The sequence below is a fragment of the Myotis lucifugus genome, unplaced genomic scaffold, assembly GCF_000147115.1.
Source record: "Myotis lucifugus unplaced genomic scaffold, Myoluc2.0 scaffold_0, whole genome shotgun sequence".
Taxonomy (NCBI): Eukaryota; Metazoa; Chordata; class Mammalia; order Chiroptera; family Vespertilionidae; genus Myotis; species Myotis lucifugus.
In genome coordinates, this window is record NW_005871048.1 from 63,260,773 (window position 1) to 63,276,616 (window position 15,844).

Below are 15,844 nucleotides of genomic sequence, written 5' to 3' on the forward strand. Positions count from 1 at the left end.
GTCAAAACCATCACTCCTCCCACTGCTCTATTCCTTCTCTTACCTGTCTTCAGGTGAGGACTTTTATAAAGCTCACCTTGAGGAACTCAGAAATGATGGTGTTAGGTGTGAAATTGGAAAGAAATTTTATGGTGATCTTTAAATGTCACTTGTTTGTACTAATTTCTACATTACCTCAAATTTGAGATTCTCATCTAGTGAATAAATAAATTAAAATAACTACTCAGGAAGCTTCCAAATATAAGTAACAGATGGAAACAAAGATAATAAGAGCCGGTTTTGCTTGAGTTGCTACATCTCAAAGAATTAAGAATTGATGTAAGTGCAAAGCTTTAGCTTCCAAATATAAGTAACAGATGGAAACAAAGATAATAAGAGCCGGTTTTGCTTGAGTTGCTACATCTCAAAGAATTAAGAATTGATGTAAGTGCAAAGCTTTTGTTTGGCTTAAAGGAGTTTTCCTTTTCTAGAATATTACCAGACCTGACACGTTGTGCTCAGACCATGAGTTGGGAGCCTGGTAGGAGCCCACCCACCAAAACTGTCCAATCAGTGGGGGTTCACTGGCTAGAATAGAAAGCAGAGGCCGGTGGTCTTTCTCTTTGCCTTAATGCAATTGTGTTACCACAATCTTGATTTTAACTTCATGGGTTTTTTTTTTGGTTATATAGAATTTTATGTCTGTATTTCTGATACCAAGACATGACTAGATTTTTAAATCCTGTTTACTCATTGTCCTTCCCATTTTTTGATTCTTTCATTAGCTTCAAAGTTAGAGCCTCTCACATAATGATACTTTCACATACAATTTGATTTGGTGCCAGAAGCGTTCAGTTATCGCCCAGCCTATGAGCTTCCCTGCTTCCGCTGGTGTGCTCAATGTCATGGCCATTTCCTCCTTCCCCAACCCTCACCAACCCCACCTTTCCTTTCCTCTCTTCTACTGTCTCTCCCTCTCTAACTACCAGGAGGAAGAAATAGCCAATAGGGACAATAATCTTCTGAAGCTTTCTCTCCCAAGCTGCCAATAAAAGACCTATAGGGAAGACACTTCTTCACTTCACTTGGAGAAAACAGAACCTTTACAAGCAAAGAAGATTTTTCCATTTAAATGCAACTGCAGAAGTAAATGTATTTAATCCGAGACATATATACATTTGTCCTCAAATACATTTCAGTATATTTTCAAATATATGTCATCTTCAAAACAAGCTTAAGTGTAATCACAAAAGTCACTTAAAATGATTCAACTTTAGAAAAGAAATAGTTGGTAAAGGGGATTTGGTAATACTTTTAGCAAATTTCACATTGTTTGCTACCAATTCTTCTTTCCTCTATTAATCCTCCTTCTCTTACTTGGATGTTTTTATTTTTTTTCAACCAAATATAGTAACTATACTACAGGAGCTTGAGGACAGCCCTGTATGTTAACTTTTTAAGGAATGACCAAACAATAGTTATTAATTAAGGAAGAAAATATATTTATGCAAATTAACAGGAATTGGAGAAAGAAAGAACTCATCTTATGGAAGATGTGACCGCAAACAAAAGAAGAATGAAGGAGCTAGAAGATAATTTGCTTTACCGGCTGACAAGTACCCAGGGGTCCCTGGTGGAAGACGAGGGTCTCATTATTGTGCTGAGTAACACAAAAAAGACCGCCGAAGAGGTGACACAGAAGCTGGAAATTTCAGCTGATACAGAAATTCAAATTAACTCAGCCCGGGAGGAGTACAGACCTGGTGAGTTTGGTAATGAACTAATGTCACAGGAAAATGAAGCTGGAAATAAATGAGAATTAGGAAAATTGACATTAGGCCTATGGTCTTGCAAAGTGGGGTGGCCATTTATGTTTTGTGGCATTTCTATTAAGTAAAATTGAGATGACAATATTTTATAGTGATGTTAATTTTCCAGTTCATGTTAGTTGGCAAATCTTTTAAAGTTCTGTGAACTCATTTTTAAACTAGAACTAAAAGGGAGAATTTTAAAAGACCAGCTGACTACAAATTAGTAAAATCTGAGGAATTAACGCACGAATTTTGGGCTGTTCATTAGTTGTTTATTATTTGACAACAAATAGCTAGTGTTTTGTTTATAGTCTTTGTATTTGGAAGGTAGTTCTTTGGTATAATGGGAGCTCTTCAGTCTTATCCACCAATTTGATAATTGGTGTTGTTCATTGGTTACTAGAGGATCGTGCTAAAATAATTCAATCTCCTTTAATAAGTTATCATTCCTCTTGGGAAAATAATGGAAACCATATCTTCTACCAATGAAGAGTCAGGTGCATCCTCTTTGCGATGCCTTGTTTTGCCAGCTTTAGGCCAAGATTAGGCACAGCTTCTTCATGGCACTTAAGAATGAGGTCCTTCCACTGCCTACACAACTTGCTAGGTGTGAAAACCTTTGATATCCTTTCAGTTGTCTTTTCTACCTATAAAGAAACAGTAAAGTGTACTTGTAAGGGATCTAGACATTCTAAAATGGAAAGTGCCATTTGACCAACACAAATAGTGGACTACTTAAACAAAGCCTGTAAGTAAGAATTAAATACAGGGGATGAGCATCACTCTAGACTCCCACTGCTGATACATAATTATCGGTAAGACATAAAAATAAAACTTTTTTTTCATGTAGAGTTGAGGCCGATCGGTCCCTGGGTCATTTACTTTCCAGCCTGATAGCACATGCAGCCTTACTTTGTCTTTCAGTGGCTACTCGGGGCAGCATCCTCTACTTCCTCATCACCGAGATGCGCTTGGTTAATGAGATGTATCAGACTTCGCTCCGTCAGTTTCTGGGCTTATTTGACCTTTCCTTAGCCAGGTGTGTATGTGCTTGGGAAGGCAACCTGAATTCTCTATCTGTGGTCTAGATGATGACTTTACATTTATAATTTTCTTTAGCTTTGCTGAGTCTTATTCTCTTTTAAATCTAAGATTAGTGCAATAGCTACTGTGTTAACAAATCATTCTCATGTATCATTTGATTCTCAGAGAAAGCTCCACCAAGTATTCATCCATTGATTGATTCCTGTGGTTTCATGTGTTTCTGTTAAACAAGAAAATCCCCAAGACATTGTTGTGAGTGATAATGCCTGTTGGATAAAATTGATTTAGAAGACGTTATGGAGTCTGTTACGTTATTTCACAATGAGAAAATGCTTGTTATTTTAGATTTGGAGGTCTTACCCTTGTTGTGTACAAAATAAGAATTGGCCCTCCAAAGTTACTTATTCTACATTCAAGACGTTGCTTTTATGTACAATTGAAAAGGGTAGGGGATGAATCTGATTACAATGTTCTCCACTCCAGGTCTGTCAAGAGCCCAATTACAAGCAAAAGAATTGCTAATATCATAGAACACATGACCTATGAGGTCTATAAGTATGCTGCCCGGGGCTTGTACGAGGAGCACAAATTCCTGTTCACCTTGTTGCTTACACTGAAGATTGACATCCAGAGGAACTGGGTCAAGCATGAGGAGTTTCTCACCCTTATTAAAGGTCAGTATCACCTCTGAAGCATTGTACACAGCTGCAGGGATAGGAATGATTGTGAAGGTCCTGTGCAGTAATTTCTTCTGGTTATATAATAGTTTCTTTGCATTTCATTGAAGATTGCATTTATGTGAGATATTTGTTCATTTATTGTGTGAATATTTGTTTAGAACCTACTGTGTACTGGGGCACAGAATAAGCGCTTGGAACACATCAGTGAACAAAAAGAAGACTCTTGCTTTTGTAGAGTTTATATATTTTTTGGGTGGGTGATACATCAAAAAAATCATGAAATAGTAAGTACATTATGCAGTATGTGAAGAGCTGGTAAGCACGTGGAAAAAACAGAGCTGGATAAAGGGTGTGTGAGGTAGGGGATGTTTAAAATTTAAATGGGATATATGAGATCTTTAATGGGGTAGACCTCCCTGAGAGATGGATAGGTAAGCAAAGGCCTGAAGGAGCATAGCACTGGTTCTGGGGGACATTTAGAGGAAGAGTGTTGAAGGAAGAGGAGCCAGTATCAAGGGCTCCATTGAAAGCAAGGAATATGATGGAGGGAAAGCAAAGCAAGCCGGGTGGCTGGAGTGGGTGGGTGAGGCACCTGTGCAGCTCAGCCTGTGGACACTTATTCTGTATCTGCTGAAGCATTGCTCACAGACAGGTCCCCTACACCCGTGGTCGGCAAACTGTGGCTCGCGAGCCACTTGCGGCTCTTTGGCCCCTTGAGTGTGGCTCTTCCTAAGCCTTAGGAGTACCCTTATTAAGTTAATAAGAGTGTACCTACCTATATAGTTTAAGTTTAAAAAATTTGGCTCTCAAAAGAAATTTCAATCGTTGTACTGTTGATATTTGGCTCTGTTGACTAATGAGTTTGCCGACCACTGCCCTATACCGTACACTGGAACAAGACAGCCCAGTGGAAGGTGGGGAAACATAAATTCACTATCACATACTTGAATGTCAGGACAACAAATATTTATTTTATTTTTTAAAAAAACATTTTTATTGATTTCAGAAAGGACGAGAGAGGAAGAGAGAGATAGAAACCTCAATGATGAGGATCACTGATTGGCTGCCGCCCGAAACCTGGGCATGTCCCCTGACTGGGGATCGAACTATGACCTCCTGGTTCATGGGTTGACGCTCAACCACTGAGCCACACGGGCTGGGCAAGACAGCAAATATTTAAAGTGCCTGTGAAAATGATAGTAGGGGTCTAAATGGTTTTATCTACTATACTTTTCTAAACAAAGCCTTTAAAAATAAGACACCATTTTATCTGGGGGTTGGAGGGGATTTTCATGACTTTACCTGGAGAGTGGATTTGCAGAGAACCTTGAAGAGAACCCCAATGGGGATAGTAGGGAGGGGGTGTGTATATGCACATGCTGTGCCCTGGAGGGTGTGTAGTCATACTGATACATATATACAAATGCGTATTCATGTTCATATACATATGCATATCCATCTTATAGTAGCAGCAAAGACTCATTCAACTAGACCTGAGTTTACAAATGTATGTTTATGGACAATTCTCTCTCTCTCCCTCCAATTTGTTGTCTCTTGTACTCTTGCTCCTCAGGTTTTTTTATTTTCTCAGTTTCCTAAAGCTGATCAAGGAGAAGGTGAATGATCTGGAGAGACAACGCCTTAGATAGACATGCATCATATATGACTGATTTCTGGCCTCACTACTCTGGTCCTCTAGCTTACTGAGCTTTCCTAGGGGAAAGTAGTTCCTGATATCCTAAATTCAGGCATGCATTTCCTTGTGGAAATGACTTTGAGCTTAGCATCCTCGGCCAGGTGGAGCTAGGATAGAATCCAGCATGGGCCTGGCTCCAAAGTTATATTACTGATTCTTAAATGTGTTTTTGTGAAATCACCTATTCTTTCATTAAATTTTAAATCTTATTCATCACCATGACTTATATTTCTGAGCTTAAAAATGTCAATGTAGTAAAATAATTGAAATTAACATAGTTTAAGCAGAAGTTTTTATAGATGGTCTTATAATAAAAAAAGGAAAGTATAATAGCTTTATATGTTTAATTTTAAAGGTGGTGCCTCATTGGACCTTAAAGCTTGTCCTCCTAAACCAGCTAAATGGATCCTGGACATGACCTGGTTGAATTTGGTGGAACTCAGCAAACTTAGGCAGTTTTCAGATGTCCTTGATCAGGTAACCTGTGCTAATGATAATGTCGCAGTGAGCTGCTACAATATTCCTGGAAGAGAGGGGTTTCTTAATATTGACACTTGTAAAATGCATGACCTGTGTTTGACCTTCCTCACAGCTCACTTACACTCTGATAAAGCAGACTGGTCTTGTCCTAACAAATTATTTGCTCAGGAAATCTAACTGATGCTGCCCTGTGCCATGTGTCAGTATCATCAACTGGAGATCCACAAGCAGAGAAATGGATAGATTCAATTAGGTGCAATTAGGTGCAATAATTAGATATACTTAAGAGGTTGTGCCTTCTTTTTACAGGTTAAATATGAAAAAAATACGAACAATCTTCTTCTTTATACTAAATATACTTTTTTGCCTCTTCTTCTGCCCCTCCTGTTATACTGTCTTAGCTAGGCATCTGGGTATGAATCTAATGCAGACACTTGGCTTCTTGTCTTTAGAAGTTATTGTCCTTTCATAATCAGCCAGTTGCTGATGAATTGTGTATATATTGGGATCATGGAATTTGAGTATAGAGAATTGAATCGGGACAGGCCAGGAGATGGGTTTTTGAATATCAGATGACCAGAGAGAAATCACATTGACAGCAACGTGGCTTTATTCAACTACAAGTTGAAGACATAAACACATTTTTTTTTAACCAGAAAATTTCCAATGCTTGTTTTTTTTACTTTCCCAGTTTAAGTTAATCAGAAGCTTAAGTTCTGCTATATTCTTATGGCTTGGCTTACAACTGATGATTACCATGGAGTTAGGGTACAGAGCATTCTTTTGGGTAAAATAACTCATTTGGGAGTTTTAATGCACTCTAGCTTGTTCCCCCACAGGATGACTCCTGTGACCTTACCTGGACCATTCTCTGTCATTGAGGTTGTTATCTTCTGGAGATTATATCTTATACCGTGAATTTCTCTACATTATGTAGTCTTTCATGATTGAAAGAGGTTATTATTTTTCATTCTTGCATGATACTTTCTAAATATAAACCTGGAATGTTTTTAAAAATTAGACCACTAAGATATTCACTTGGGTATTTAATAAAAGGGGATATAATAGAGTACATAACATTATATTTATCTGTAATGTTGTTTGTTCTGTTTTTCAGATGCTTGCTTATGTAATGCTCCTCTCTCTTTGATTTTTTTTAAGATCCAAAGGATAATGGAGTGTGTTATTTTCCTCCTTATCAGTTGCCTAAAGGAAGCCAGTGCCTGATTATTTATTTGATATTGCATGATAGATTTCTAATTAGTCTAATAGCATATTGGCCAAAAAATCATCTTTTAATTATAAATCATTAAATACTGTTTTTTTTGTTTTGTTTTTTGTCCCTGGAGTGGTCCTGGGAAGTGAGGAAACATAAGTGAATGAGACATGGTTCTTCATCATGAGAGGATTTCATGGAGCAAATCAGATTTCCTTAAAATAATGAGCTTCCATTGATTTCTTTACTACAAAGACATGAAAGAAATTAAACAACCCAGGGTTCTCTGTACTTCAGAAGCTATCTGTAGGCTGTTGTTACTTCAGAGTGACATTAGAGCAAATCACATTTGATTGCTAATATTTAGACTTTTAGACACTAGAATATAAAATTAAAAAAATTAATCAAGATATATCATTCACACATGTCTGGAATGGCCAGAAAGTTCAATGGAACATATCTTTGACCTATCACTGAAAGCATTTTCTATGGTGTGCCACATTTCTTATCCCCTTGTATTTTTAGATATCAAGAAATGAGAAAATGTGGAAAATTTGGTTTGATAAGGAAAACCCTGAGGAGGAACCTCTTCCAAATGCGTATGATAAATCTCTTGACTGCTTTAGACGCCTTCTTCTTATTAGATCCTGGTGTCCTGACAGAACCATTGCCCAGGTAACCATTAACGTCCCTGTTAAAAAAATAAAAGAAGCCTGGCTGGCGTGGCTCAGTGGTTGAGCATCAGCCTATGAACCAGGAGGTCACATTTTGATTCCTAGTCAGGGCACATGCCCCGGTTGCAGACTCCATCCCCAGTGGGGGGGAGAGGGAGTGTGCAGGAGGCAGCCAGTCAATGATTCTCTCTCATCATTGATGTTTCTCTCTCTCTCAGTCTCCCTTCCTCTCTGAAAATCAATAAAAATATATTATAAAAAATTAAAGGAATATTTTTAAGGAGGCTGTTCTTTTAAATTTAAAGACATATTTAAAATGTTAATCCCAATGAGAATTTTTCATAGTCTTGCATGTATTTTTCTAGCAATAGAATGTGAAAAATGGAAAAATAAATGAGGAATAAATGTACCGAGGTATACATTTAGGCTAAGCGATTTAATAATATTCTCTTGCCCAAACGGTACAGGAGTGAATGTTTTCAAGATTGGTGTGTAGGTATAGCATAAAGGTAATGTCTTATTCTTCTGTATCATTTTTTATATTAACATTGCGGACCAGTAGTTTTATTGCTAGCTTTATCCAGTGGCCAGATAAGTTTCTATTGAACAAGTACAAAAAACGTTTTATATAAACGTTAAAGGCACGCTTTAAAATTAAATACCCATTGCATTTTGGAGTTATTTATTACATGTTCTTACAAGCTAATATCTTTTTAAAGAATTCTCGTGATTGGCCACAAGCCTTAGAACAGAAAACACGAGAATTCTCGTGACCGTCTGCAATGTGTTAACTCTAAAATGATATGGCTGCTCCATTTTGCTATTATTAAACAATGTTCCCTTAAGTAGGAAGAATGTGAAGTTTCTAGGGAGAAGAGAGACTAGAGGGGAAGCATAGCATTCCCAAACTTGTGGTCATTTCTCCAGAAAGTGTCACAGCCCTTGATGCAAGGAAGTAGGCTGGCCTAAACATTTTTAAATTGTATATATTTTACATATGGTTTAAATGTGACTCCTACCTCCAAAAGATCCACCTTTTAAAAGACCTTTAATCTGCTGGTCTATTATCATGGACATTTACTCACTAAAAAGAGTCATCGTATTTTGCCTTCACAATTAAAAGCTTAACTAATATTCCATATACATTGATTCTTCGAGGGTTTCTCCAAGTAAGCCAAGGGGTGACATAGGCAGGGTTTCTAACAGAATGTAGGAAACATTCCCCTTCACTCTCCAGAGGGAGTGTTTAAACATGGAGTAACCATCTCCATGTCCACTAGCTACTGTGCAATAATGAAACAACTAGATTTGATGATTTGTTGAGAAAAGGAAAAGGGGTTTTGCAACTCAGGACACTGAGATCACCTTTCCTTCGGTTTTTGTTCTCAACTTCATTACTTTTATTCTGCCCAAATGAATTCTAAAACAGTTGCCTTATCTAAGGGCAGTGTAGAAGGTTCAAGTAGTTCCCTTCTCTCTCTCTCTCTCTCTCTCTCTCTCTCTCTCTCTCTCTCTCTCTCCCCCTCCCTCCCTCCCTCCTTTGTTTTTATGATTATTATTTTAAATGGTCCAATGCTGAAATTTAAGCCTTTCATGTTCCTTTGTACCTTCATCCTGGCTTCTGACATCCATAGGCTGATGATAGCCATGACTTCCTAACTGGTCTCCTATACTCACTCTTGGCCACTCTACTTCATCCTGTATATTCTAGAAGAAATGGAAATATGATTATGTTTTTCCTGTAATGGCTTCCCATGGCTCTTATGGTCTTTAAAAGGTCAAGAAGTCTCCTCTGGAAGAAGGCCCCTCCCTCAAAAATTCTTATTCTTGGATCAGACTCCTTTTGTAGTATTCAATCAGATACCGTTTTTGGGAAGCACAATAGAAGGTCTACAATGTAGACATATGCAATTCCCATTCCCCATAAGCAGCATCAGGCTCACTCTCAGCATTTCCTCTGAGCATGATTGCTCACCTCAGGGAATATTCAATTGCCTGGTTGCAAAAATGATGCTCTGTCAGAGTTTCCACTTTCTCATATGTAAAATAGGGATAATAAAATCTATCCAGGATGATTGGAATAAATTTTAATCAAAATAGTGTATTTAATAGTAATAATGAATGTAATAATTATTGCGTATCAATTTGAAAACATATAAAGAGGTTTTGGGGTTTTTTTGGAGTTGGAAGGATGACAGCAGTGAAAAAAGATTACCAAATGAAAAAATAGAAAATATATCATTATAAACGTCTCTGCCCTCTAATGGGCAGGGTTACTGTGGACATCATTGAGATAATCTATACAAATGAATTTTGGAACCCACCCTGCATTGTACACGTAAAGGAGTTAGAACTAGTTTTGGTGACTGGTGTACTATTTTTGGCAGGCCCGCAAGTACATCATGGACTCCATGGGAGAAAACTATGCCGAAGGGGTCATTCTGGACTTGGAAAAGACATGGGAGGAATCTGATCCACGGACACCACTCATCTGTCTCCTGTCTATGGGCTCAGATCCCACGGATTCCATCATCGCCCTGGGGAAGAGATTAAAAATAGAAACCCGTTATGTGTCCATGGGCCAAGGCCAGGAGGTCCATGCTCGCAAACTCTTGCAGCAGACCATGGCAAACGTGAGTCCAGTATCTACATTTGTGTTATGTTGTTGACATTCAGTGGTTCTCAACCTTCCTAATGTTGCGACCCTTTATTACAGTTCCTCATGTTGTGGTGACCCCCAACCATAAAATTATTTTCGTTGCTACTTCATAACTGTAATTTTGCTACTGTTATGAATCGTAATGTAAATATCTGATATGCTATATGTGTTTTCCAATGGTTGCGACCCACAGGTTGAGAACCGCTGTTTAACAATTACAGACAAGAACATATGACTTAAGAGTTTAAATTTACATACTGCATGATATATTTTAAATTTTTTCTGCTGAGCCTTGACTTACGGGAAAGTTACCCCACCGAACATCTTATTTCCTAACCAGCTTGCATAATGCTAACCCCTACTCTAGATCCCAAACCCTCAGTGGGCTCCACAGCTCTGCCCCCTCCGCTATACACTCTAGCCCCCTCCAGCTCCACTCTCGGAATCTTCAGAACTCCAGAATCTACCTGTGCCTTCCTTGAGTTGCAGAATGCACAATGGAGTCCCCCGGGCATGGCCCAGACCCCAAGAGGCCAGGACTCTGCCATCACCCTGCAGTGGTGCCAGAGGTTCTAGGGCTCCTAAAGCCCGTCATGGATTATAAATTCTAGCATGAAGAGTAAAGTGCTCAGGAATGGCCTGGGAGCCACCAAACACTGGAAAGCCCTTGACGACCCTGCTAATGGGACAGTTAAGTCTAGAGTTGGGGCACTTTCAAGGACTTAAGTTAATAGGATGCTAAAGGTCCTCCATTTCATTTCTATACCTGGGCTCCAGGACAAGGCACTCATGTGTTTACTGTGGTCTAGCCCCCTCTGGGGTGTCCACCTCAGCCTGGAGGATCCTTCCATCCTTGTTCCCCTCTCCTCCACTTTGGCTAAGTATGGTGGGGGCACAGAGCCACTTGGCTTCTCATTCCTACTAGAGAACATGCAATCTGAGTTAAGATTCCTTTCTGGCCTTTTTTTGGACCTGACCTTAGTCCTCTTTCCTTGAGTCTGATTATCCCCCCTATCTCAAAACTCCTTCTGTGCCCTCCAGGGTCTCCCCTGACGGGGCAGGACTGGCTTTCTTACCTTCCAACCCCAGACCTCTGGGCTTACCATGAAACCACTGGGCTCTAGGTCCTGGCTGCTGAATCTAGAACCTCACCACTGTGCTGCATCTAGTCCCTTTCCTCTGGTCTAGAACTAAGGCCACTGGGTTTTAGAACCTCCATATTTACCTCGAGCCTCTACCATCCCCAGGCTGTGCCCTTCCCCAGTTTTGGTGAAAGGGGAGGGGCCCTTAGGTGGGTTGTGCTATGTCTAATGACCTTAGTTTGCAGTTGGGAGGCTGAAGGGGTCTGATTGAAGTGTTTCTGGAGAAGAAAAAAAATTCATTTGTATTTAAGAATCATGTATCTAGTCTGACATAAGGGCTTGGTAGGCCTTGATCCTGGCCTCTTTCTCCTCTTCCTTCCCTCTTCTCTACCTTTTTTATTCATCCTTGTATACACTCCTGTACTTAGAACAAAAACACTAACATTAACAGGGCACTTCTTGAATTAAACATTTAATTCTGTAACTAATAATAATATTGTTTCAGGCAACTAAATTAGAATTTAAATGGGATATTTTTAGCCTTTATTTTATCCATGTTTTGTTTAGCAGTTTAAAATAAAATTTAAAAAGTCTTTAATTTTAGCATGCTTATAACTTGTCAGAAGCAATAGCTTTTTAAAAGTTTTGTAGGAAAGGTTCAAGACATTATGACAGAATGAACCAACTACCCAATAGTAGCAAAATGAATGATCCATAGAAGAACTCAAAACATTTAATACAGAATGCAGCAATACAAAGCAACCTTGGCTACGGGATTCTGTAGGCAAATATTGAAACAGCAAAGTTCTCACATAAGAAACTTTATATTTGAATTCTTTTTGTTTAGAATTGGTGGTCAGTGTCAATTAATTTTTAAATGACAAAAATAGTTTATTCAGTACATACTATTACTTCTGAAGAAATATAAGGGAATATATCAAATTCCAAAAGGATCAATTTATATATAACTACTAAGATTTTAGATCTAGTGCTTGGTTTGCTCCTTGGAAAGAGAAATAGCTCAGGCTGCACTACTCAAAACTAAATGATCCAACGCTACTGAGTCAAGAAGACAATTCAGGATTATGATCGGGATATTATAGGTAATATTAGCAAAAACATTCTATGGATGAGATAGTGAGTCAATTATTAGTGCATGACTTAAATTTTGCCTGCACTGCTTTATACAAGGACTATTCTTATGCTTATAGAATAATTTATGAAAAAGATATGGCTTATTTTCTCAGGCTCTTATTCTTAGAATGGTCAAATTCCCCGGAGAAAGTTCTTTCCCTTCCTAGAGGGTATATGCCCAACTACCAGTACTCTGGGAGGTCAGCGGCAGACAGAGGGGTAGGTCTCAAATCAATGGGTAAATTTTCTTTCACCTGTTTTCAGTGAGGTTCCTATGTCCTTAACATGCTGATGTCCTCCAATCAAATGCTGTCTGTTTTGCCTTTTAAAGAAAATTGGCTTTCCATCTTTCTTTAGATGAGACAGGAACGTGTCCAGGGTCTGGACTTCCAATCTTGTGTTAGCCCATCTTCTTCTCCGACTTCCAGAGGGCCTCTTGTCACCTGTTCTTGAGTGTCTTGGGAGTTCTGCGGTATAAATCAGGTTACACCTCAGCTTGCCCTGGATGTTCGTTGAGGATTCAGCTTCCTTGAGTTCATTTTAAATGTTATCAATATTGTCTTCACCCTCACTGTTTTTGTGCTTAAGAGTTCATGCCTTTAAAAAAGTCCCTTCACTGTAGTTTTCATGGAATGTGGGGAGGGAGCTGAGGTAAACAGATATTTTCAATCAAGTATCTTTACTTACCAGTGCTATTATCTCTTTTTATCTTCACTTTGATTATTTTCATTCTCCTACTATATATTGTTACAACTGGCCTGCTGAATGTGGGACTAGTACCTGGAACAAGAAAATATATAACTATCTCAATGAAACATTATTGCACCCTTAGATTTGACCTACATTAAAGTAGTTAGTGGGTTTTTCTATTAAATGTTAATTACTCAATTTTTAAAGAATGCACTAATTTAAATCTCTGGGAAAAACACAAAATAGGTTGTTTCCATTCACTGTTGTTCACTCAGGGAGGATGGGCACTTCTGCAGAACTGCCACCTAGGACTCGATTTCATGGATGAGCTAATGGACATGGTTACAGAAACTGAGATGGTACACGCTGCTTTCCGCCTGTGGATGACCACTGAGGTTCATAAGCAGTTTCCCATCACACTCCTGCAAATGGCCATTAAATTTGCCAATGAGCCTCCGCAGGGGCTCCGGGCAGGGCTGAAGAGAACGTATGGCGGTGAGTGGACTCCAAGTTCACTGGAGTTCTTGTACTTAGATTGTTTTATTAAAGAAATTTTAAAAACAGAATCAGCTAGGATATAGTTAAGCAAATAGTACTGTTATTTATGTGATGAGTTACAGATGGCCCCTTGTGCTGGTACTATGGAACACGACCTGGCTGTGCTAGGTGTAAGAACTCAGAATTCCCACCTTATTTTTTCTTGTGTTCCCTGTATTACTTTGGCCTGTACTGTTCTCTACTAGACAGCTGCCTTTTTTATGTTAATATCTAAATTTTATATCTTTGTCATTCATGGTCTTTGGGCTCCAACCCTGAAGTAGGACAGTAGCCTCTTCCAGGAGGAGAGGCTGAGTTAAAGTCATGGCCTGCCGTCATTTCATGAAGCCACATGGCAGAATGTCAGAACCATAGCTAAGTTAGAAATCAAACAAAAGCAGCAGAACCCAACCAAATGCCCTCCACTCAAAACCAGAGCCAAGAGTATTCTCTCTGCCTTGGCTTCCTCTGTCCATGGCTCCCTGTCTGGACTCATGGTCATGGAAAGTTCCTGGCCCTCGGAGTCAGAAATCTGTTTCTGGTTCTTTCTGAACCAAATGCTTTGTTCTTTTGGGTGTTAGTCACTCAGATAACCAGTTTCAGTTTTCTCATATGTAAAATAGGGACAATAAAATCTATCTATGATGATTAGATATAGTGTACTTAATAATAATGAATTTAATAATAATTCTCTATCAATCTGGAAAAATCTACAGAGTTTTTTCTGGAATTGCTAACAAGACTCAAATTCCTGCCAATTTATAAGGTAATATGGGGATAAAGTGGATTTGGTAGGGTGATGACAGTGAAAAAAGATTACCAAACGAAAAAACATATGATTTTATATGTATAATATAGATACATACACAGTGATCATAATTATTATTTCAATAATACATTCAGGTTGAAATGGGCTTCTATATATAGTATTAACAATTTAATATTAATTAAAATAGTGTATGCACATGCTCCAAATAATAATAATGTAAAAATTATTATTATTATTATTATTATTATTATTTAGTAGTGGTGGTTGTAGTAAAAGTAGCAGTATTTATTTTCTGCTATCATTCTTCCACCTCTATTTTATCCCCACATTATCTTGTTAGATTGGCAGGAACTTGAATCATGTTAGTGAGCCCCTCCTCCCTTCAAATGTCTTTGCAGATTTTTCAGAGAGGAATGCCCTCTTGATGTGCAAAAGTTAAATTATAGTTGCCATATGAATGTCATAAAAGTAATTCAAGATAAGTGAAGTTTAATTTAGGAATTTACAAAGAGAATTAATAACTTAAATAGAAAATAGAGATGTTTGAGAGATGTTACAGATATTCACCCAGCTGACCACCACAGGTGTGAGCCAAGACCTGCTGGATGTGAGCACGGTGGCCCAGTGGAAGCCCATGCTGTACGCAGTGGCGTTCCTGCACTCCACGGTCCAGGAGAGGCGGAAGTTTGGTCCCCTAGGGTGGAACATCCCTTATGAATTTAATCAAGCGGACTTTAATGCCACCGTGCAGTTCATCCAAAACCACTTGGATGACATGGATATCAAGAAGGTACTGTGTGTGAGCTGCTTCATGCCACTGGTGATGGTGGGTCCCCAAGTTATCGTGGCTCCCATCCCCCAGCTTTGGAGTTAATCTTATAAGAGTGATGATTTTCTGTGCTTGCAAAGTCATCTTTAATTCATAGCAACTCAGGTCACATTTGCCTCTTGATTTCAGCTAAAAAATAACAAATATTTATTATCTTTTAATTTCTCAGTCAAGTTGACATTACATATAAAACATCCTAACAGGGTATTGTATTTCCAGGGGGAGAGGGAATAGGTGAGGAAACTTATTTTAAAAAAAATTTAAAAAATGAATTCTAGATTCCTTTTGAAGTCTGTGCTTTTAAAATAACTGCAGGGAGAGAGATAGAGAATTAGAAACATCAATGAGAGAGAAACATCGATTCAGCTCCTCCTGCACATCTCCCACTAGGGATATGCCTTGAGTAATCACTTATGTTTGCCTAATTTTATTTCTGCATTTTTCACATTAGGAATGAACGAATGAGTGAATGCATGCATGAACGAATGAATGAGTGAGGAAAATTAGGATGAGACAGTAGTCATTTCTACACAATTATTCTACAATTTCCAGGGTGTCTTTTAA

General features: G+C 38.5%; 1 protein-coding gene across 1 annotated transcript in view; it reads left to right on the plus strand.

Moving 5' to 3' along the window:
- DNAH5 (dynein axonemal heavy chain 5) overlaps window positions 1-15,844 on the plus strand; it is a 212,465-nt gene that overhangs the window by 179,501 nt on the left and 17,120 nt on the right. Inside the window, 8 exon segments of the mRNA XM_023752286.1 lie at window positions 1,499-1,742; window positions 2,715-2,829; window positions 3,318-3,508; window positions 5,566-5,687; window positions 7,432-7,581; window positions 9,968-10,213; window positions 13,421-13,640; window positions 15,036-15,241. Of these exon segments, the coding sequence (XP_023608054.1) occupies window positions 1,499-1,742; window positions 2,715-2,829; window positions 3,318-3,508; window positions 5,566-5,687; window positions 7,432-7,581; window positions 9,968-10,213; window positions 13,421-13,640; window positions 15,036-15,241 (1,494 nt within the window).